At 29.5% G+C, this 25906-nt stretch overlaps 1 protein-coding gene across 1 annotated transcript in view; it reads left to right on the top strand.

The window, feature by feature from the left end:
• The first annotated feature begins 3655 nt into the window (after nt 1-3655).
• Nucleotides 3656-25906, top strand: part of LOC129984841 (NT-3 growth factor receptor-like) — a 268319-nt gene continuing 246068 nt past the window's right edge. The window contains exon 1 of the mRNA XM_056094808.1: nt 3656-3815. Within this exon, the coding sequence (XP_055950783.1) occupies nt 3746-3815 (70 nt within the window). The 5' untranslated portion in view covers nt 3656-3745. The remainder of the gene's footprint in view (nt 3816-25906) is intronic.

The raw sequence follows: 25906 nt of genomic DNA, 5'->3' as shown, positions 1-25906 counted from the left end.
TTTATATACAGAGACTAGAAAATCTTATTCGTATGATTTTTTTAATATTATAGCTATATGTTTTGCTTATTAATTAAAAAAAATGTATTCGAACATGTATGACTGGATTGTTAATATTAGAGACGATATTTGAGTAGGATGATAGGATAATAATTTGAATTTTAGGAATTTCCAGATTCTTTGAATACGTCAAAGTTTTAAAATGAAAGAAAAATCGTCATTTTAATTTCTAAGAATTTAGAAATTCAAAAATAAATAAATAAATAAATAAAAAAAATAACGTGTTTGTATGCAAATAATTTTTTTAGCTTTACGGCTCTTTCCTAGTAATGGTGCCCGAGGCACTTGCCCTATTTATTCTTCCTTAGTCACCATTGCATCTTTCCTTTATTTTATTTATTTATTTTTTGTTATGTGCAACTATTTTAATCAGTTGGCCTATTTGTAAATCATGCTAAGCGATAATACAATAATCAGCAAAAATTATATTTCAAATAAATGAATACAAATTTCTAAGAATAATAAGAGCATAAATTTTTTAAAAGAAATTAAAAATGAAGAATTTTTAAGAAATTAACTAATATAATTTCTAAGAAATTTCTACACCAGACTTTTTGAGTGAGAAGAAATCCCCGAAAACCGTTTCACAATCCTGGTTCGAGGAAAAGGGCAAGCAAAAGTGGGAGAAACCGGAGACTGCATGATAAAGATAAAGCATCTCAAGCATCTAATTTGTATTCAACGCCAAACGCTTCGTTGAAACCAAGAAATGTTTTCAAGTGATTCGATACATTTTTTGTATGCATTAATTAAAATTTTTTAATTATTATTGGAAAATTGGGGATTGAAGGAGTATTTAATTTTACATTAAAAAGTCACCTTGTAAAAAAAAACATTTTGATCGATCTTATTAGTGGGAATTAATCTTTAAAAATCTTTTAAAGCTTCCTGCAACATTTTCCAAAAGTGATTATTTTTGTTTAAAATTTTACTGGTAGATTTATTGAAACATATTACATAAAACTGCAAGACATTTAATTATATTTGCATTAAATTCAAAATTGTTTTGTATAGTGAAAAATGATGAAATTAAGCAGCAGTTAATTTTTATCATGTATGTATAAAAATTTAAACTACACAGTAATTATATATAAAGTTTTACGTATGTAATGATGTATATGTCTAAACATTTTTTATATATATATAAATATTTTGTATATTTGTATATGTATAAACATTTTAACATCTTTTAAATATGAAATCGAAGTAAAATCCAACGTAGAAGAAAAAAATCCATTTAACTTTAATTTTTGAGAATTTTTCTTCTGTCACTAAAGAACTTTAAAGCTACATTGAATGTACAACCTTGAAGTACTGAGTCTTAGAAGACGAAAAATGCCAATAAAACAATAATCAATATTTTATTCGTATTTTGGGCATTGTTTCTTTATGGAAATAAGAGTTCCTAAGTCTTTAGAAGCACGAACATTTCCATGGAAACGCCGATTTCAACTCTTTTGGCATCAAATTTTATCAGTTTTGAAATCGATTATTTTTCTTTTAGGTACAATAACTGTACAATATTTTTAATATCTCAAGCACTTCCTTAAAAATGTATCTTATTGCCCAATTACTCGACAGAATTTAAATTGCAGCGTTTTTTTTTTGGGGGGGGGAGGGTTTATTCCTTATGAAGTTCAGCTTTTTTTTTTATTCCTAGTCGTATATGATCAGTTAAATTAAAATATTTTATTTTAATAAAATAAGTTATTTTAATTGTTTTAGATAATTGAAAGTGCAAAAATTAGTTTTTTAAAAATTATTTTTCATTCAACTTTCTTTGTTTCTATTATTTTTTGCGTTTGAAAATTCTCTCTTTTGTAACTGATAATTCTTTGAAAAGCAATTTTGAAATTTAAGTTTTGAACTTGAAAATTTTGTTTACTAATTTTCTTTTATTTTAATGCAAAATATAGTTATTTTAATTCTGCAATTGCAACTGTTTATTACTGTTAAAAGTAATCAGTTGGTTAATTAACAGGAATTAAAAAATGAATTCAGAGAACGTATAACGAACGGTCAGTAGCTCCGTAACATCCGTTAATTGGTTATATTCCCTATCATCGAATTAAATTGCCTTATGTCAGTTTTTTTTTTTTTAAATATGGCTCTCCTTTTGACTTTGATGTATATCAGTACAATATGGGCTCACTTTGTTTCATATTTACAGTTAAGAACGCAAAGTATTATTTATTAATTCTGTTTTTTGACGCTTTGGGACAAAAATTTGGCAAATATACGATTTCAGCGAGAAAGGTGCATACCAAATTTCAATTTTAATATATGGTGATCAGATGCACACGAATGACTGTCGTCTGCGTGTGAGTGGATTCGGTTCAAAATTTAACACACAGCTGCAATTCTAAATAAATGCCGAAGTAAAATTTTCTCGAAGTGTTTCGGCTATTTCTTGGCATTTCTGAATTACTGTATCTACATGCTCACAAACTGAAAAACAGACAGACTTTCGGTAGGAGAATTTGGTCTGAAATTGGAAAAATACTTAGATATAAGTGTAAAGACTTCATACTGAATTTCATCTTTTTAACTCGATATATTCTCGATCTCTTTATTTTCGACTTGTATACGAATAATAAAGTAAGTATCGTACTCGTCAAAAAGTTCATATTCAATATTTTGACGAATCTCCTCGTTTTAGACTTCTCCGAACTTGGAAGAAAACACAATTTTTGGAAGATGTTTGCTTTTGATGAAGAAAAATCAAAAACGATTTGAGCTGAATGGATGAAATTTGGTGTATTATTTTTACCCCAAATTTCTGAATTTCTGTCAAATTCTGAAAAAAATCTGTCCAAAAGTAGTCTGTGTTACTCGCTTCTGTTTGAATACAAGTTAACAGGATAATTACAAAATGAAAAGAGTTAAATGGATAAAATTGGGCTCGTAGATTTAATATTCATAGTATAGACACCCAACAAATTTTGAGCCAAATCCAATAAGGGGTTGAACGTCTGCCGTTTTCCATTTTCAAAAGCATGGAACCGAAATAACTAATAACGCAATGACTTAAATTTATCAAATTTGTTAGGTGATTCTGTGACGGCAATTTTTGTTCTGTGTCAGTTTTTAGTTTCAATCCGACTGGGGAAAATGCATCTGAAATACAATTTTCTCTATTATTCGAGAGTATGCAAGAAAGTTTTGGGGAAATCATTCCTGCTAGATAGATTTTCGACAAACTAACAATTTCGAAGACTCCCGGAGGTCAAATAGATGTAATATATATCATAATACAGCAGTATTCTTTTAGATAATAGTAATAATTTAAATACTCCTTATACTAGAAAAAAAAATGAAGTCAGTGAACTTCTGCTTTAGACAATCCTAAAGGATTCTAATAAAACTCTCAAACTGATCCGCATCTTAACTGGAATCCAGTCAGCTTCCAATCAACGTCGAACTTTGAAAACACTTCTCGAATTTCCGTCGATCCCCGAGATTTCATTTCTTCAAAGCGGCAACAGCGCCATTCCTTCGAAAACTTCCCGAAGTTGTGAAACGAGGACCCCAGCTGTATCTTACATCCCCCCCAGTTGTCAGTCGGCGCGCTGCATTGACGGCTGCGATGCGTTCTTCGATTTCATTTCGTCAGCTTCGTCTCGGTTTCGTTTCGATTCGGTTTTGAAAGAAGTTCCGAAGTGTTAACATATACTCGTCGCCACAAATGGAGTTCGGAAATTCGACCAATCATATTTTTGAGAAGAAAAGTGAAACTGATGAAGACGACGAAGAGAGTGAGTTGTTGTTTACTTTCATTTTTATTAGCGGGGAGATGATAATTTTAGAAATATTCAGTAAAGCACCGTTTGTACCTTCTTTTTAGAATCCAACGCAAAACAACATACGAATTGGAAAGCATGTAAACAAAATTATAATAATTAACTTTGATTATAATAAATTTTATATAAATGGTATTTCATTTAAAAGAAAAAAAATTGCAGATTTTTATAACAGTGCTTTTGAATTTTGACATATATTATTGAAAGTGATAACATTTTTTTTAAATGAATCATTTAAGATAAAAATAAGAAAAATCGCCTCTTTATAGTTTATCTTATGTACTAATGATTCACTTTTTTGGAGTTAGAAAATTTCAGCAATCATATTTTTAAGAGAAAAAGTGAAACTAATTCAACCCTTTGCATTCGGAAAAAGTAATTCGATGCATAATTCACCTAATACAAAAACTTGTTTATTGCTCTGAAAAATAAATATATATAAATGTTACAAGTTGAAATCTCCCGTTTATTTCATTTCTATCTTCCTACTACTCTGCAAGTATTTTAAAAAATGAAAATGAAGTAATTAAAACATTAATTATACACACTCTCGAATGGAAAGTGAGTTACCGTGTTTTGTTTACTTTCAGTTTTAGGGTGGAGGCGAGGGGGTCGGAAGTTTTTCAGATATACAATAAAACATCGCTTATACGCTTTTGAGAATCTGACGTAAAACGACGTACTACGTCACACAGATTATAAAGTTACATAACCAATACTATGATAAAGTACTTTGTTTATTATGGATTTGATTATACTAATGATATTTCTTAAAAATTTTTTTTAAAAATTTTTAAATTGGTATTATTGAATTCCTACATATATTTTGATTATAGTTTTAAGATTGAACATTTGTGATAAAAATAAAATCCATTCTTTATTGCTTATCTTGAATTCTAAAGATCTATTTTTTATTTTATACGAATTGTATGCATTCAAGAAGACTTTAAATTTAACGAAACATCTGAGTACGGGAGAAAAACATGGTTGCTCAAACTTTGAATGTAATGTCATTTTCAAATCCTTGACAGATGAGTTCTCTTAGGAATTCGAAACTAACTGAACTGACCTTTCTATGGTCTTTTCCCCAACCTTTAGCCAAAGAATGTATTCCAGATGGTCTACACTTCCCATGTCCTTTATTTAGTATTGGCAGGGAAGAAAAAATTCTATTATCCCTGATTTCTGGAAAAAATTAAACCCTTAATAAGAACGGAGGAAACAAACGGTGAATTTTTGAAAGAGGGATAAATTATTTCGAAACGGGACATCTTATAAGCGAAAGTATGAACTTGTAGGTTAGGAGTGAATGAAGACTTTCATGAACCGATGTATTTTTTAGAAATGTATTGTAATTAGCTTACATTCGAAAAAGAGCTCAATACTTCTAGTCTTCAGGGCCAGACGACTTCAGGTTCCAAACCTACTTTCAGAAAAGATCTCGTGTTCTTGTGGATTTATATTGTGACAGATTTATCGACCAAAGTCAATCCTTCCCCGGCTGGCTTGGCTTGAAAATCTGTAGGAAAAAGGGTATTGAGGAAAGTATCTTCTTCGTTAACTGATCATGGTTCCTGATTATGAGTTTATCCCCAGAATAGGTCTTGGGTTGCATCATAAAGAAGCATTAATATCGCTCTTGTTAAAGTCATTAGATGTGTTATTAATTATTCATAAGATGTAAAAGCTCGGTTTACTACCTGAAATAAAATATATATTTGGATAAGCTAATTTTTTTTCCCGAAAAATTAAAATGCAACATTTACAACTCTGGATTTATTGTGCCGCCTGGACAGATGATACGATATCTAGAAAAATGATCGAAGAGCAGATAATCGTATGCAAAGGTGTTTTTAGAAATTTTTTGAAGGACAGTAAGAGCCCAATTTAGAGTAAAACTTTTATAAAAGAAAATTTTCCTTTCGATTTTTGTAACTTATACTCTTACATAAAATATATTTTCATATCTAGTTTAATGAATAATAATTTATTTTGTATCTCATTTGCGTCATATTAAATCTGTTTTTGATTTAACGAAGTACCATTTTAAATATTTTATTACTGGGGAAACTTTCAATGAGTATATATTGTTGCACAGCATTTGTTACCTATGTCAATTTTTGTGGTTATTCTGAATTGCTAATGATTGAGCATAATAATTCTACATCAATTTATGAAATTTTAAAATTTTACATGCACTGTGCAAGTTAATTAAGAATCTTGATACTGTCTGATAATTTCTGGAAATGGATCGATAGTAAGTAGTGCAGGAAATGGAGAATTAAGGAGAGAGTGTATACAATACCTTAAAGGTTGCTTTCAAGTCAGAATATGTGAGAGAGCAGTTGCTTTCTAAAGATTTTATGCCCGGAGCGTCATTCATCCACTCTATACTACTGATGACAATTCACTGAAAAGGGCTGATTTTTTTTTTCTGCGAAGGTACACGAAAAGATTAAATTTCTTTGGATCAATAAAATAAAAAGGTGCGTCGGAAAATGTATTCACACTTTAAGTTATCTTATTTTTTATGCAAAATGTATTCAAACTTTAAAACTGAAATGGATAAATACGAGAACTGAATCTTGAATCAGAAAAGATGTCATGTTTTTAATTAATAAATGCAAAATTTTTTTCCATTTTAATAATTGAAGTTTTTTTTTTCTTCCTTGAAACGACATTTTTTGACTTCCGTATACACAGAGAAAGCTTTCAAATCATCAAAAAATTCGAACTGGAGGCTTTGACCAGTATCCTTGAGTTAGATCTCCCCAAGTTTGAAAGACACATTTTAAGATTATCTGTTTTTCAGTCTGCGATAAAGATAACACAAACCTTCATTGAGCTAGACGGATGAAATTTCATATACAGTCTTTACACCAAATCTGTAGATTTCAATCATTTTCTGAATAAAATCCGTTCAGAGGAAGTCTGTCTGCCCAGCCACTCAAACAAAGAGAACTAGACAGATGAAATTCGGAACAAAGATTTAATATCTATAGTGTTAACAGTTGTCAAATGTTGAGCCAAAACCAATAAGGGGTTGAACGTATGTCCGTCTATACTTTGAGAAACATAAATGCAATAATTCAAAAATACAGTGACTAAAATATTGGAATGGGATTTTATGACAAATTTTGAATGAGATTTTATGACTAGAAGTGAAACGTTTATTTCGTGTCAAATGTTTATTTCAATTGTTTGGGAAAAATGTCTGAAACACAAATTTGATTTCCATGTACTATTTATAGTTTCGCACGATAGATTTAAGAAAAGTGCTAAATTCGCACCGATTGTTAATATTTCGCAATAATTGTACGGAAATACTTTACCAGGCATAGCATTTTCTGAGATAATAACTTTATTGGAGAGTATACAAGAAAGTTATTTAGAGACTAATGCTACTGATTATAAAAACCAAGAATCAATAAATCGCCATAATTACAATTACTCCACAGCGGTTTTCTTACATTTGGCGATGGTACTCTATTATGGAGTTAACAGGTATCACTAACATCCTCAGATGGCCTTAGGTATGCCGTTAATGATGACGTATATCCGTGACTTGGAAGACCAGGTCCGGTATCAAATCTAATGTGTGGAGCGAAAATTGTCATTAAGTCACAGAATCTAGGCAATTTTATTTTCTTAAATCCTAGCCTGCATAAATGACTGGAAAGAATAATAGGATAAAAAAAACACATCCGCATATCCTAGAGGTTTGAGAATGAATAAAGAGAATTTTGATAAATTGGAACACCTCTGCATTATAAGCGATGGAATCTATGCGAAGAGGCGGTAAGGGTCTAGTGTCTCAAATGGTGTAACTAGAGACCGTACAACATTAGAAACCACTACCGTGTCTTTGGGAGCAGATTAGTCAGGGCATGTGCTCATCACCAAGGGGGCGTAAAATGGAGGAATCAATGAGTCACATGCAGGAAAAAAATATGAATTTTTAAACTCTTACTCGCCAGATTCATAACAATTAAAAAGATCCTAATTAAGCGAGGGAAAGAGTACAGAACCTAGTCCCTTTTTACAAACTAAAAATCAATTCAAACAAAATTTCTCAAAACGTAATAGCAAACAGAATTCTTAAACTAAGATCTGATGGCTGAATTCTTACCTTCTAGGGTACGTTTTAAAGATGGTGGATATATTTGGCCATCTTCGCATCCTTACTTTAGAAAAGAAAGATAATTAACTTCACGGGTTTCCTCGGAATTTCTTTCATATCTACGGAGATAAAATCGTACGCTTCTACATTCATACCCATTCCACTTTTATTGAAAGTTCGCGACAAATTAGGAATAAAATATTATTCCCATTTTAAAACGACGAGGAACGGAATACTTGCCCTGTAATGTTTGCTTAAAGAAAGTAAGTCTCAAGTTACTAATATTTAAAATTTCTTGAAAGAAAAAATAATGTTCACATTTTTCAGTATTATTCCTATGGTTTTTTTAATTCTTCCAAGTGTCTTATATGTATTTTGTTTAAAGTCGTTTAAATGCGAGATCAAAGAAGTGTATATTTGCTTTATATTTTACTAATGGATGAATTTTCGCCAGAGCAGTTGTTCGAGTTTCTTATTTAATCTTTTTAAATAGTTGAAGAACTATTAAATTATCTGAGCAAACATAGTAAAATTTAAGAATGATTTATAAGATTTTTAAAACATTTTTGTGATATGTTTTATAATGTCTTTTAAATAAGGAATCATCCACCCTTAATATTACTAGATTACATCTAATAATATTAAAAGATACTGTTGAGCCTATTTTGCACCTATCCGTTGCTGCATTATAGTACAACTGTTTGATTTAAATGTTATGAGACTATATTTAGCACAAATATAAATGCTTTGTGAGTGGGAATATGAACTCCGATTTCTTTTATACACTATAAACATAGTGTTAATTGATGAAAAAATAAGTGAAGTTTCAGTATTCTTTAGAGAGAATTCCTGAAGGTATTATAGTACAAAAGTAATTTTTGCATCATCTAAAATTTCCAAAAACAAGCTTTCCGAGATTTAAATTCAGTTATAAATTCTAAGAAAATTTTAAAAATACTTTTAAATGTGATTTGCAACAGTAGATTTTTTATTGTTGATATTTAACTGAAACTTAATTGCTTCATCTACTCTTATAATTTTTTCTTTCGTTAATAGTTTTTTTCTATGCATGATTTTTTTAAAAAAGTTAATTTTTTAAGGATTAGATTTATTATATTTATTAAATGTATCAGAATATTTAGATTATTTTATTAGTTCTAAAGCTCTATGCATTTTTAATGCAGTGTATATAAGAAAAGGGCAATTATTTATTTTTTAAAGTTATCTGTAGATATTTTTTATTTACGGATGCGATATAGTTAGATTAAAAGATAATTTCTTATCTAATAAGTATTAATATATAATCATTTGACTTATCTGAGCGCTCATATGTTTTTTTAAATTAGAATTTAATCATAAATGTTTACTTTTCCACCAAATATTTATATTATTTATAAATCAGATATGTTTTTTCCCACGAAAAAATCACAAGAATTATTGTTGTGCTTGTTATTAGTAGCGTATTTTCGTTTATTTTTCGAAATTTTAATGTATGCGATATTATTTTTTAAAGGAATGAATAATTAAGATGACTGCTGCAACTTTTTCTTTCTTGATAAATGTAATTTTAAATTTAATATGATGAATTTGTTTAGTATAAAGGTAAAAGCATCCGCATGTATTTATTAATTTGTTTTCATTTCCGTGTGTAGTTTATGTATGCATTTTATGATTAGCTAAGTAACATATAATTATTGTAATTTAGATTTAAATCATGTTTGACTGAAAAAACAAACAATCTTCATTATTTTTCACCTTTTCGCGAGTCACTCTGCTTATATATTTTTAGCTACTAAATATAAGCGACCATGTTTTTAACTACGAGTACATTAGCTCTAAATCAAGAAATTATTTTCATTTTGTTCCTGGATCAAAATTTAACTTAAATAGTAATGCGTTTTCTTTCTTTTTTCTTTTTTTTTTACTTTATTCCTTTTTTTTCAACTTTTATTTTATTTATAATTGTTGTAATTAATGTTTAACTAAACTAAATTTTAATTGACTTCGCGAAATTAAGTACAGTTTGTTAAATGTTAGTTTTGTTTTATATACTAATATTTAATTGAAATGAGCCCTCTAAAGCATAACATTTCAAAGAAAAGTAGGGGAAATATGCAGATTGTAATTTAAATGGAGAAGACTGTTTTGATATTTGTTCTAGACGTCGTTTTGTGTAAGTACGCCTCTGTCTTTCTTTTTACATCTCCTCGATATATTTAATGTTGTGAGAATATATGAAACGTACTGCTCGATACAAATAACGAAATGAGAACGCAAAAAAGGTTTCAGGTTTATATGTTTGTACTTTTAGGTTTATATGTTTGTTGGGAACTTCAGATTTATATGTTTGTACTTTCACTTGGAAAACAATACTACATAATCTGCATATTTCGAACTCGAAAATCCGAATTCGAGATTTTGACGAATTTGTCTGTCCGTCCGTCACCGAAGAACCGTCGTTTAAGGGGGGTCTGTTGCACGTTAAATCCGTCAGGGCCAAACGTCCTCCCGCTGATGTGATGTGATGTGGAGAGGGGGGTACCAGCTCAGGCTCGTCCGCGTCATCTGACCGCGGTTCAAAATGACGAGGTCCGTCCCAAAATAGCCCTAGTGTTGCTTTACAAAGGAACGTTAATATAACTAAACTAACTCTGTCCGCCCGTTCATGACAAAGGTAACTCAACGATATTTGAACTAGATGGGTGAAATTTGATATTTGGTCTTTATACCAAGTTTATAGATTTCTATCAAATTTTGAGCAAATTATATTCGCAGGAAATCTGTCTATCCGGCTTCTGTTCGAACATAAGTTAGCACGATAATTATCAAAAATGGATGGATAAAATTCGGTACATAAATTTAACATTTATCGTGTAGACACACCAAATTTTGAAATAAATCCAACGAAAAGTTGAGCCTCTGTTTGTCTGTACTTTCAGAAGCATATAAAGGCGATGATTCAAAAATGCAGTGACTTGAATTTATCAAAATTTGGTGTTTTATTTTGTAACTGCAACTGAAATTCTGTGTTGAATTTTAGTTTAAATCGGTTCAGCAAAAACACGTCTAAAACACAAATTCATTTTTATTAGAGAGTACGCGAGAAAATTTTAAGGAGACCTCTCTCCGCAGGTTGTGCTATTGTTTTTTCTTACTACAAGAGATATTTTGTTCGCAGTGATCGGTACAAGTGTGATATCAATTATCTGAAGCAAGATTTTTTTCATACATGATATGTTTCCTCGATAAGTGCTTCAAGCATGCACTTAATCATGAATAAAGTAAGTTTTAAAACATAGGTAATTGAAAAATTTTAACGCAACCAGTTTTTTCTTAGAATCATCTTATCGCCAACGGCAACTGTTAAATATGTTTTGGTCATTCTTAGGGCAGATCATTGGATATAAAGCCACCAAATGTGCTATAGATTATTTTGAAGCTTTAAAATACGTAAGACGGGATTAAAAATTAAATAAATGTTGTTTAAAAATTAAATAAAATGTTGTTTTTAGAATAAAATCTCGAAAAATTCTGTAAGGAAAATTTTTTTTTACCAGCTTGAAATTCAAAAGAATGTTTTATTAAGGAGAAAAAAACTAATATCATTAAAGTTGAGAATTTTTTAAAGTATTTTAAAATGATTTTTACCATGACTTTGCCTTGCTAAAAATGATTTGACAATGCATTGAAAATCAATATAACTGTTAAGAATTTTCGAAACCAATAGGATGGAATACATCAAATATTTTGCATTATTATTATTGTGCAGCACGCTTTAGATATTTCCTTCGGAAATTTTTTGACCACACTTTTGTCCAAACTGCCTGTTCAATTTAGAGTGAACCATATTTTACTTACTTACCTCTCAGTTGTATTAGATGGAAAGAAATAAGGATTTGTTTATATTTCATGTTTTGCAATTATGTAGATTAAAAAAAAGTACTGGATAAAAAAAATTATATTTTCTGATCTTTAAAGTTCCGCGAAAAACACAACTACAAAAGATTTATGCAAATTATCTAGAGAGAAAATATTATATGGGCAATGATCGGTCACGCAGTTGTAATAAATACATTTTCAGACAAATTTGTTAAGGCCTTTTATTTTGAATGTATTTATTGAATCTTAAAGTTTTTTTTATCTTACATTTAAAATAACTCCAGCTCTATTAAATAAATTTGGATTTTAAAACAACCCTGACTGTCATTACCTGTAACCAAGAAAATGATACTGAACATATTCTTGCGCACTGTTTGAAGAATCCAACTCAACGAGCAAGTTTACTTTCAATCATCAAGACATTTTTTGTGTTAAAAGTTTGATTTAAAAAAAAGTTTTTCGTAAGCGCTTTCAACAATTTTTTTTTCGTACACTAAAGTTTTAATATTTGTTAATTCTGACTCTGGCATTTGGGGATGACAGATTTTGCTACTAAAAATCTCAATTTATCCATTTCACTAAAAATAATAATTATATTTACAGCTATATTCATTTTCTTTCGCTACAGTTCAAAGAATAACATCATAAAAAGTATGATTTAAAAATTATTTTTAAAAAATTCCGTTGAATTTTCAGCTGTACTACTTCCATTTGTTTAAACGAATTGTAAATATTCAATTTTTATTAAAACGGTTTTTACAATAATGAACTTAAAGCATGTTTTTGAAAAAAAAAATTATAAATGAGATATAATTACATCAAACGTCCATGCACAGTGGGGCATATTATTCATTTATTTCTCGCAAACTAATCAATTTCATTTTCAGCAAAATAAATGCCTGTGCTGTGTAATCGAAGAATTCATCCAAGTATGTTGATAATAATGAACTCTAACTCTGGTAACTGTAAATTTGTTTCGGCATTTTATTGTAATGTTTAAAAAATATCATTCATATTCTTTTTTATATTACTTAGCTTGGTATTGAAATATTTTAACTGAGATTTTTTTTTATTTACAATGTCTTCTCATTCCACCAAATGTTTGAATTTTATTTTGATGTTTATAGACGTGTAAATATAAAAGCGATGCAAATTCAGTGGGAAAAAAAAATCAGATTAACAAAATATTTCAAGATCAATGGTGTTCAGGAATTAGCTAAGACTTAGAAATGATAAAAAAATAAAATGAAAAGAGAACGGTAAATTAAAAACATTTGTTTCGAATAAATTACCATCGAGAGAGTGAGATGGTTCCGAGACAACGAACGAAATTAATTTTCTTTCTTTCGGAAAACAAAGTAAAATTCCGACAAGTGTATTATCAAACAGAAAGGGCTTCATGAAATTCAGTAATATATGCACTTGAATTTTTTTTTTTTTTACTGCTGAGAATATTGAATATTGATATGTAAAATACACTCCTTTCAAGTACATGAAATGAATATATTTTTTAAATGTACAACTATTTTTCTGGAGGAATGTTAAACTTTGCAGCTTATATGGTACTACAAAATTTTCCTGGCTTGGAGTATAATCATATTTAAATTTATCAAGATCAGCTTTCCTGTTTCTAAGATTTAAAAAAAAAAAATAAGATCGTTTTATATAAAAGATTTCTTCATGTGAATTCATTCAATAGGCCCATTTCAATGCTACTCAGATGAAAATGCAGAATAAACGAATCTTTCGGATATTTTTTGAGCTATTTATTTTTCCACCCGATTTCTTAGTTTATCATTATATTTGCAGTGCACGAACAACTGATATGCTCCATTTTTCATTTGTTTATTTTTAAAGTTTAAATGCTAGTGAAATGAAATCGGTCCAGAATTTTGATTTCGCATTCAAAACACATTTGATGTAGAGTAATGGAAAATTTGGTTGAATGACTTTCAAAATCAATATTTGTTGATTCATGAATGTTCCGTTCCAAAAATGCAATCATTTTTATGATTTTTTTTTTTGCCAAAGCATTAATATAATTGGATCTTGCAATGTTCAGAAATAGGTAAAAATATTTCTAAATGGCTTTCTATTTAATATAATATTTCTTTCAAAGTCTGTTCTTTTCAAAAGTTTCTTTCTGTTCTTTTCAAAGTATAATGAATTTCAATAATAACTTTCATTTTTAAGCTCTTTTTATGTTAACCGATCTTTACTAGCGGCTTAAAAAGATTGATACATTAATTGCTTCCTTAATTACGTGTTCGTTGTTTAAAAGTTATCAAAAGTCTGGTCTCTCCCACGTGTTCTACGATTTCTAATTAGTGAATTATATGAGTCTTCGGTATGAAAATTTGAAAATTTTAGTTCAGTTATATTAGCGTCCGATTTTAAAGCATCACTAGAGCTATTTTACAACGGGCCTAGTAATTTTGAACCGCTGTCAGATGACGAGAACTACACCTTAGCTGGATCCCCCTCTCCAAGATTCCACACCACACCAGCAGGAGGACGTTTAGTTCTGATGGATTTAACGTGTATCAAGCACGCTTACATGAAGGTTCTTCGGTGGAATCTGTCTCGAACCTGAAACCCTCAGGTTTAGAAGCCAAGACCCTACCGCTAGGCCGCTGCAGTCCCCTTGAAATTTTTAATCCCGTCTTACGTATTAAAAGGCTTAAAAGATATCTAATGCCATAATGAACGATAATAATACATTTTGTAGAATCTTGACTATTATGAAACATATTTCAATATGTATTATTCTACTAAAGTTTCAGGCGATTGTTCTACAGAAAATAATGCCAGTTTTGAAAAAATAAAATTATCTAGATTTCATAGAAATTTTCTGAAGACAAAGATGAAAAAGTGTACTCATAGCGAATTTATCATGTATGCAGATTGGAAATAGAGAAAAAATATTTTTTCTTCTTCAATGATTAGAAAGTTAGTTAACTTTGATTTGGGAGAAGGGAGGCTAAGAAATGATTACCTAAATCTCCAATACCATCTGTTCATTAATATTTCAGAGAACTAAACCGTATATTTTCGTTTTTATAACTGCAAGTTTGATTTCTCTCAGTTAATATTCATCTTAAAACAAGCCGCCTTTGGCGATTAGTTTTCTCGTTCATATCATCGACCTTTTAGGTAGCTAAATATGACTGAAACACTGGAATGTAATTGAATCAGTTTATGGCAAATGAAAAATTGTATGCACGCGAAATAAAAACGGAAGTGAAAATTTTCTTATGGAGTTGTTAATTGGCATACGCGCAATTGAATGTTTTGATGAATGAGTTTAAATTTTATCACTGCATTTAAAAACATCGTCACGGATAGTGTATCAAATATGATATTAAAATGAAGGGAAGAAATTGCACTAAAATCATAGTGATATCATTAAATGGCATTTAGTCTTAAGATCCCCAGACCATTTATGTAAGATGATTGTTTTGTAAGATACGAACTTCAATTTTCAAAGGCAAGTAGTAATGATTTCTTATCAGGTGATGGTTAGGCATATTTTTGCTATCGATTAAATTTTCCTGTTGAAGCCTGTTTCTTGATTTCTTTTATATCTTCTTTTCTCCGGCTGAGTGGACGTTTTGGTGATACAGCGAACTCTCACCAGAATTTTGCAGCTCCAGTAATTAGCTATGCGAAACGATAAAATTGATACCGATGTAAAAATTTTAAATGTAGTGGAAATTCATGCGATGGTTTGTATTTGACTGTTGTATTCGATAATAAGTAAATAAGACTGATTTTTGTGCAACGTACGATAGTGTTATATATAATATTGTAATCCAACTTAATAAACTGAAATAGTGACTATTTCACAAATGCATTTATTGGATTTAAATTGCTATCCAAATATTAAAATGAACTGCCTTTAAGTTTTATGCATTTATTCTCGTTTCCCTTTTGTCAGTTTAAATTTCTGTTGATAGTTATTTTCTATTCGATAATATTTTTTCTTAAAAATAAAGATAACCTCAATGTTTTATGTTTAGTATTTTTTTAGTCCATGATAAATTATTCCAGTGGCAGCTAATTTAACATAATATAGTTACACTACCATGTTAAAATAATTGTAAATTAATCCAAAAAAATTGTCAAAGTCAGTTCGTTTGATTTTTTTTTTAATGCTACTTGAAATGAAAATAACGGAAGCTTGTAACTGTAATCTTTAGTTATTTGTAATCATAATAAATTTTATTGTTGCACATGACCTATTGTAAATGATTCAGGGATATGGTGATATTTTATTCCCTTAAGGTCATGGAAATATAACCAAACGATATCACATTTCAATGTATTTACAAATACTTCATAAATTTTCCTGAGCAGTATTATTTACTTAAATTATGTTTCTGCTTTTTCTAATCTGAATTTGTTTCCATAATTTGTTTGACATACGAATGAATTTTTTAAAATTCTGTTTTGTCGCACATTTGAGCTTTTTTAAGAAGCTCTTGGTGAATTTTCCTTTCATCCCGTGAGTTTAATTTTTCCAATTTTTTCCCCGTCTTACTTATTCTTTTCATGATTTTTTGCGTTCTCATGATAAAATTCATATTCGATCTGAAGTGAACTGCACGAAAAATTTAACACGGTTGTCTCTATTTTTTAGATTGCAATGTTAGCCATTTTGACAGTCACTTAAAGCTATTCTTCTAAGTATTCTCAGTAAAAAATAAAACAAAGTAACCAATATCTTACTATGTTTTTTTTTTTCTATAAAAGTTAGAGACATTGTAGCAGCAGTTGGGCTTTCACAGGCTGAAAATGACATATACTTGCTTTTTAAATAATATTGTTAGATATATCATTTATTTTGATAGCAGAATAAAATGGCGTTTTTGCTTAATTTAGGAAAAAAAAAAGGATTTCTTTTGGCCATTTTAAAATTCCGAACTAGCGATTTCTTTAAGTTTTCTTCTAAAATAAGCGGATTCTGTGTTCTCGAATTGTAAGCGCTTTTCGCATGCCCCCTTTTCGATTTGGCCCCTCCAGGAGGATCATTTTTGACTGGATTCTAGTCATGGATAAATATTCTACATTCCGAATTGTCTCTGAATCGAAATCTTTGCCAAAGTAGCAAATATGAAAGAAAGATAAGATTGAACTGAAAATTCTCTTCACATTTTCCTGGTTCTATGTAGATCTATTTTAAAAATTGAAATGCCTAAATATGTGTCACAAAATTCCAGGAACATCACTGACGTGAAGAAGATGTGGGCTTTATTTGTTTCGAACTCGATGTCGTTTGGCCTTTGTCTTGTTTAATACTATATCTGAAAATAGTCATATTTTGAGATTACAAAACAATACTCATCCATTTTTGAGCCTTTGTATCTCCATCTTGGTGAGACTGAAGATATACTTGCAAAGGATGAACAAAGCTGTTGATTTTGCTGAAAACTAAATTTTTCCAACATTGTAATTATTTTTAATTATGTTCTTTTATTTCATTGTGTAGATGTCCTAAACTTAGCCTTATAAATTTGTCTTAAGAATTCCAACAAAGAAGGATATGAAAATACGAATCTTTCGATATCTTCTCAGTATAGGTTTCTCCATTTCTAACAAAAACAAACAAACTCTGTTTTATCTTTATGAGCCTTTGTTTGTTTCACAAAAAGGTGAATATTTCAATCATATAGACACATTTATCTGACCTGAATTCTAAAATTAAAATTAGATTTTTATAAATTCTAGAATCTCTAAATAAAACTTCATTCATCAAACCCTTTTCAATTACTCAGCAAATGTACCCAAAAGATTTACTTTTTAAACCAAGTATTTATATGTATAGATATAAAAGGTAATATTGTTGTTAAATATAGTCTGATTCCAATATTTAAAAAAATTGCTGAATTAATATATTAGCTTTCGTAAGATATTGATGATCTCCAAGATCATTTGATTTTATTTTTCATTGTTTCTTAAAATCAGATAATAAAGATTAAAAATATTTGCATATTTCATTTTTGAATTCAATTAATTGTGGATTTTAATCGTCTATCGCCTACGGACATTAATTAAAACTCTAATAATTCAAGTCAATGTATCCAATGGCCCACGTTTTTACTTCTTTATAATTTAAATACGTATTTTAAATTGTATGTTTTGTTAACTGTTTGATTCAAAATGTTTTTACATGGTAAATGAAGGAATTATCTTTCGAAATTGTGAATATTTTAAAATCTCCGAGAATAAAGCTAATAATTGGGTTCGAGACCCGATTCCATCGAAGAACAGTCGTGTAAGAGGGCCTGTTGCGTGTTAAATCCGTCCGGGTCAAACGTCGACCCACTGGTCTGGTGTGCAAGTTTATAGAGGGGAATGCCAGTTCAGGTTTTTTTTCAAAAAAAAAAAAAAAAAAAAAAAACTAAATAGATTGCAATTAGTATTTAGTTTCATTACTAAAGATATTTTTGAATTAATCACTGAATTAAATTTTGGATTAAACAAAGGTATTTGGCGATCATCTGAGGGTCTTTAAATTTTATGTTACATAATTGTATAAATAAAAGGCATTAATAAGCGGTGAAATGTAAATCAAATCCAAACTACGCTCATCCCTATGATTATAATATATTACATACAAACGAAATATAGCGGGCAAATAAAACTCTCACTTGAGTTTTCAATTTACAATCGTCTGTATTAAATAAATTGGCAGAATAAGAAATTTTTAAAATTCAAAATTTGAAGCGCCGAAAAATGTGTTGTAGCTTTATTTAAATGCAATTTTTCATTCAAGTTGATGGTATCTTTATGAATAAAATATGAAGTATAGAGAGAGTGTTATAATAGTCAAAAATTCGAATTTGAGATTTTGACGACCCGTTACGCTTCCTAATTCTGAAAAACACATTTTTAACATTGTCCATCTGTCCATTTGTCTATGGCAAAAATAATTCAAAATCGCTTTGAGCCATGTGGATGAAATTTGGTACATGGTGTTGATGCAAAATTTGTAGATTTCTATCTTATTTTGAGCAAAATCCATTTAGAGGAAGTATGTCTGCCCGTTAATATAATAAATAGAAAACAAAGAGAACTAAATACATGAAATTAGGTACACAGATTTAAAATATATATTGTAGACAGCTATAAAATTTTGAGCAAAATCCAACAAAGGGTTAAATGTCTGTCGATGTGTACTTTCAAAAGCATGTAACTGCGGTAACTGAAAAACACAATGATGGAAATGTATGAAATTGGGTATGCTGTTTTGTGACTACACTTGTCATTCTTTGTCAAATTTTGCTTTCAATTGGTTGGGAAGAAACGTGTCTAAAACACAAATTCACCTTCGTGAGAGAGTATTCGAGAAGGGTTTCGGGAAGCCACTCCTTTTGGTTTATCGCTGAAAAGTTTACATTAGAGGAGGAAAAGGGATATTGACAAGCGTTAATAATGTAGGATGATAAAGACTTGCGCTCGGAATTCATTTTGATATATTTATCTCCGCGCATCCAACCCCCCCCCCCCCCAAAAAAAAAAAGAATCCCGACTTTTTCCTTGATTTTGTTCTGGGATTGCTATTTCACGTCAATTGCGAAAGTTTCTTTTACCTTAAAGTCGCTTATCCTCTCAATTGTGTAAGAGTCGTTGGATGTAGCGATTTAGTTGTTCGAGTGTAGTGATTTAGTTAATCGAGTATCAGAAAATTATGATACTTAACTGGATGTTACCTGAGGGTAATATTTTTTCCAAAGATAGGACTTTGTTTTGGAAAGAAAGCTAAGTAAATTCTACTGTAGTTGCTTACATTTTTAATTTCCAAAATAATTTTAACTCAAATATTGTAACAATGTGCTTTAGCTCAGATTGAATATAATTTGTCAATTGAATAAAATAACTTTTTCTGAATGTGAGGAAATCTGCCTTGTAGAGTGTTCTTATTTAGTTCACCTAGTTTTGTGCAACTATTGAATTGAAAGAAAAAATGTAATGTATACGTTAAATCTGAAAGAAATTGTAATGTTCTTCATTGGTATGTGATAAATTTTCTCAACATGTTTATGGTTTTTAAATGCATCAGGGAGATTGTATATCTAATTGTAGAGATATATGGCCACTGGGGATTGCAATATTACATACTGTTATTCCCTCAAAATTCAAGAAATTTTTTTTAGCGTACTTGTTCTGTCGACTCTTGTGTTGTTTTTATATTTGTTTTGGATAATTTAGCCGTTTGAAATACTGTGGAGTTTTGAATTATTTTCTTTTACATTCGAATTGTTTCGAATAAAAATAACTTCTTTTGATTAAAATTATGAAGCTGTTTCTTTTTATTATTTCTCTTGTTTTGCTTGATTCAAATAACTCATTAGAATTGGAGGTAGAGAGGAAAATAGAGTTATATTAGTTAACTTTACCTCACATATTGCTTTCAAAAACTCTTTCTACGAAGTTTTAAATTTGACAATGGAAATCAAAAGTTGAAAGCAAATACTCCTATGAAAATTTTGAGTTATATTGGCAGTAACAGTACTCGATTTGCAATATTTAGACAACACGAAATTTAATCTTGAAATACGATTGATCGAATTAGCCTTGGGTGCCTTATAATTTAACATGTGGTTGCCAGTGGGACATGGTAAATATTAATAGAAAAACAGAATATTGGGATTCTTTTTGACCTTTACTTTCATTTTTGTTTCCGAAACTCAAATTGGACTCATAAACTCAAAAGATAAATCTGCGTTATAGATTTAATTTGAATAATGATATAGTTAACTCTTTCATTTGTATATAATACAATACAATATAATATAATATACCTTTAGTCTTTAATTTGTTATTCGTTGCAATAAATACTATAAAACTATCTTTATCGACCGGCTAGCTCGGCTTATATTTGGTCGTAATGATTTCCGCAGCAAACTTTTTTAAATGTAAAATTTTGTTAGATATGTAACTCGTACCTTTTTGACTTGCACCATTTTGTTCACTGTATTATGCATTTTCCTAATTTTCTGTCTGCATCTTATACACCCAACTGCAAGACAAGTAACAGAGCGGCATTTAAAAATGGGTGCAATCAAAACAATTTTAATTTTTGCTTGTTTTTGAAATAGAACATTAATGATAAGTGGGATAAAATATAAAGAATTTTATTATAGGCTCAATGCTTTATACTGAAATTTACTCAAGATGAGAAAATAAGCTAAATATTCCTATTGAACCATAACAATGAAACAAGAAATATGTTTCAAAATGAAATGTCAATGATAAAAATAAAATTTGAGTGTCATTATAAAATTTATTGTTCAACAAAAATAACAATAACAATGAAACATGTTGTTTTAAAACACATTTAAAGTATTCAAAAAAATTTATTGAAAAGATAATTTTTTGAATTTTAGGTTGATTTAAGGTTTAGTTTTGTCCTGTATTATTTTTGGAAGTTGTTGCCGAAAAACGCTAAACGTTTGCTCGATTTTTAAGTAATTAAAATTTTAACAAAAAAAGCTTTGAGTGCATATTGACACCCTTTAAAGTATATATGAGCCAAATGTGAAGCCTGTAGGTGAACGATCTGTCCTATAGAGACCCAACATTTACACACATTCATCTTTATTATTAGAAAAAACGCGAAACATTTGTCAAGCGAACCAATTTTTTTTCCGTAGGAATTCATGTAAAATCGGGCAATGCGTTTTCTTCCCTGTATAAGTACTGAATAAAAGGTTATAATAATCCGATTTATTTTTATCTATGGCATGCATTTTTATAAGAAAATTGTATGAACACATTTGCTTTTGATTTACTTCAAAATTTAGCGAAAATGAGACACAATGTGATTGTTTAATGAAATTATAGCGGTATAGCTATAGAACGATGCTTCTTAACATACGATGCAATAATTTCCCATGCTTTTAACATCGCTCTTATTTCACAAGGAAAGGCTTCAGATTCCACTATTGGTACATATATCTTCGGAAAATGAGAATGGGCATTTTGCTGGGCGGACGGATTTCTTAAAAGAAAATTAATTAAAAAATTGAGAAATTTTGAAGATTTTCCGTGATAACTTCCCGAGATATTTCAGCACAAGAATGATTTTTGTATTATGTTAAAACTTTTCTTTCCAGGATTCTAGTTTTCTTTTCTTCCGTATTAATTTTTTTAAATTTATTTTTTAACAATATTTTAAGCGTATTTTACAGCAATATATTTCATCATTGAAGTGAAACTTAAAATCGTTTTTGTTACTTCTCATTTTTCTCTTGAGAAGATTAGTCCTTTAAGGTATTCTAACACGTTCGGAGCACTTTTTTAGGAAAAATGGTGTAGAAATACTTGAACCATATTCCTGGGTTTATGACTATTCAAAATTAGTAATAGGATGGCAATATTTGAAATAAACATTAATACTTTTTGAAAATTGGCATTTAATAGCATACATTTAAGCAAATTCTTAAAAGAATTCAAATTGTCTACACCAAAAATTATTACTCTCACTCCGAACTAAACTTATACCAAAATAAACTACGTAGTTTTCTTTAGAGAATGAACTACAAGCGTACGGTTATAATAATAAATAAAAAAAAATTTAGAACCATTCGAAGATTTATCATGAAAATTTTAATAAATGTATGACATTATTATTCAAACAATCGGCTGTAAATTAAAAAAAAATATTCGCTCAATCTACATTCTTTTAGTTCATTCCCTAGAAAATAGTATAAAGATAAATTCATATACATACTTACTTAAAATTCACCACATTTATAGGTCATATCTTATTCTTCCTCAGCTTTTAATAATTTTCCTTTTTTAATAATTTTAATTTTTTTTCTGGCAATTTTTGATTTGGCAGTGAATGCCGCCTAGATTCATTTATTCTGTCTTTGTGGAGCTCAGCAAATGCTCTAACTGCATTTGCACTATGATACACTCCAGTAATCTTAAGGATATTGAGTAATCCTATAAACCCTTCGTTAAAATGTATTACAGACATAAATACCGCTAATCTGAGGGTTCGGAGCTCAGCAAAGACATCTGTAGGTACAAATTTCCACAAAACACCGTTGAAAACTCTCATTGGCATTTTGTGTCTATCTGTGAAAATAATTTTCCGTATTTAAAACTAAATTTGTGTTTATATAAATTTTTGACATGTTTTGGCCCTTTAAATCGGTACTTCCGCTTATTTAAATGCCCACTTCCGGTTTACCGATCGTTACTAAAATATCAATATTTTGACTTTTAATTAACGTAGAGATAAAAGTAAACCTGTTTTGGATAGCTCAAAGACTGGTCTATCAATAAAAGAATTTTTTTAAATGTCAGTTTTAGCGAAAATCGACCTTTTCAACTGGTTTGGTTACTTTAAGTTTTCTCTTGTATTTCATTTGTATTGTCATCTGTCTTAATTTCCTCATATTTGTCTCCCAACATCGTCATGCATAATTTTTTTCTCAAATTGCGTAAATGCTATAAATATTATTTTGCCCTTAATTATCTTAATCTAATTTAATTAAAAATGAGTATCGCCGATATATTATGGCATGATCGCTTTATTTTGAAAAGAAAGTATAATTTCAGTCTGCACATGGCGAAGCTTGTCGGGACAGCTCACAAAAACTTAAGATATTTTAAAACGGGAAAATGGTATCATAAATCTATAAAATAACAATCTATAGAATCGTAAATATAAATATTCACTTCAAGTGTCGAAACAAATATCTGCAAACACTGATTGAATCTAATGATTTGTCGATTAAGGAAAGAAAGTACCAGAGGTTGTATTAATCACATTGTGACCAACTTGCTATGATTAACTGTTTTTATTTAAAATGGTAGCCGCAATTAGAAGATTCAATTTTAGAAACAATAGCTTCTTATCAATATATATTTAGAAGCTGTTGTTCTTTAATTTTTGATTCAAGATTTCATTTTAAAACTGGATAACGTAACATATAAAATACTCCTTAATATGAGATGGAAGTGATAGGAGGTGGGGGGGGGGCGAGAAGGCAATCGAGTTATTGCAGTCAAATATGTTCATTTGAATATCATTATTGGAGAAGATTCAGCATTTTCAAAAAGATCCAATTGAGTAAGCTGCGAATGTAACTGCAAATCTTTGAACCGTCATTTCATGTGTATTGTGTATGTGTTTCTATACTTGGTTTATTCCTAAAATAAAGCTGACAGGAAAGTAGAGCAATTTATATAGATTATTATCTATGCAAGTTGAATCATTACTATGGTGTACTGACTGGTTTCATTTCTTTTGAGTTTTCTGAAAGTCTTCTTCACAAATATTACCTTCACTATTTTTTTTTTTCAGTTTTTATTGCCTCAATTTTTCAGAAGCCCCAATCTATATCTATACTTATAATAAAGCTCTCTCTCTCTGTGTGTGTGTTGGCGCTCTACAGGTGAGACCGTTTGACCTACAGGTACCAAATTTGGTACATGTATACCCTGGAAGTCGGGAATGTGCACTTGGGGTCCCTTTCTTTGAATTTTTAATTAGAATTTTAATTATTAATTTATTTTTTATGCTAATGAGGTTAGGCTTAATATTTTTCGACCTATTATTTCAAACGATTCTGTTTTTCTTAATGTTTGATATATTTAAAATTAAACATTGCTAATTAATTGATCTTTCAGATTCATTCAGAAGTACTTTTGAATTAAAATAAAACAGAATAAAGGAAATTAAAAATTTCTAATTTACATTGCGTTACCCCAGCTGGGGTAGAAAAATTCACGCATTTGCGTTATCATAACTGGTGTTGAAAATTCACGCATGCGAATTGTGTTCTGATTGTTAACTATTTTCAACGGATGCGGATTTGATTTAAATTATTTTTAGGTTAGTTGTGTGCTTTTGTAATTAAATTGTATTTATGTTAGTTATATATTGTTTGTATATGCTTATAGTTTTATGTACATCGTTTTTTTAAGTAGTTTTTTTTAGTCTGTTTTCGACTGACTTTTTTAAATGATTCTGTTTATTTTCTTAGTGTTTGATGCATTTAAAATCAAACATTGTTAATGAATCGATCTGCTCATGATGCATCTGAGAAAATTTTGTTGACAAATTCTTGAGACATTACATAAATTAAGATATTCTTTAGTGCCCATAAGGTTTAAATGCTCAGTGACTCCGTTTTCAGTAATCATATTATAAAAAAAATGCTTTGTATCAGTAAAAAATATTATTATATTTATTATTTCCACTTTAATTTAAAGCATAAATTCTACAGGAGCTAACAGAAAATTAGAGCGATACATATTACGTTATGACTGAATGTCTTTATAATATTATGAGTGAATTATATGACTATCAAAATTTGAGTTTTAAAATATTTTAATGAAGAAGCTATTAAAATAAGAACTACATAAAATATTTAATTAAAATTTTAATGAGCATTAAGATTGGCGAACTGGCTGGTCGCCAAAGACGGCTAGTAGATAATAAACAAGGTTTTCCGAAGATAGGCCATAGTGTATTTTCTTTTTTTTTAAATCCAAAATATCTTCATGCTACAAAACCGAAGAACGTCTTTTGAAAAATAAGGCGGGGATCGAAAATCAGATTACTGGAAATTGGCCTCGTTTTAGGAAACTAGAACGTGACAATGCATGCCAGCATTTTTTAAATATTTTGAAATCTAAATTTCTTGTCAGCTGAATCTGTATGACAAATATTATCTCCTACTATTATTATTTTTTATGGAATTATATCTTCTATAATTTTTGAAACAACTGGGAAATGCTGATAAATATATAACATAACGCCATCCTGTGCCCCCGGTACCTATAACACTAAGTTATCTAACCAGTTGGATGAGCACAAGATGGAAGGAAAAAAAAGAAAGAAAAAAAGAAAATGTTGGTAGAAAGAAAGAGAAGACAGACCATCCAGGGTTCTCCAGAGAGAATCCCAATTGTGTCAAATCCTACACGACTGTATTTAATTTTTTGGTGACGTAATAACCGAATAGAGGGGACAAGGATACTTAAACAAATGGTCACTATAGGTTCAACTTACAGAGAAACGAGA

This window comes from Argiope bruennichi, chromosome 9, assembly GCF_947563725.1.
Source record: "Argiope bruennichi chromosome 9, qqArgBrue1.1, whole genome shotgun sequence".
NCBI lineage: Eukaryota > Metazoa > Arthropoda > Arachnida > Araneae > Araneidae > Argiope > Argiope bruennichi.
Note: the sequence above shows the minus strand (reverse complement) of the source record. Positions and strands in the feature narration are given on the sequence as shown.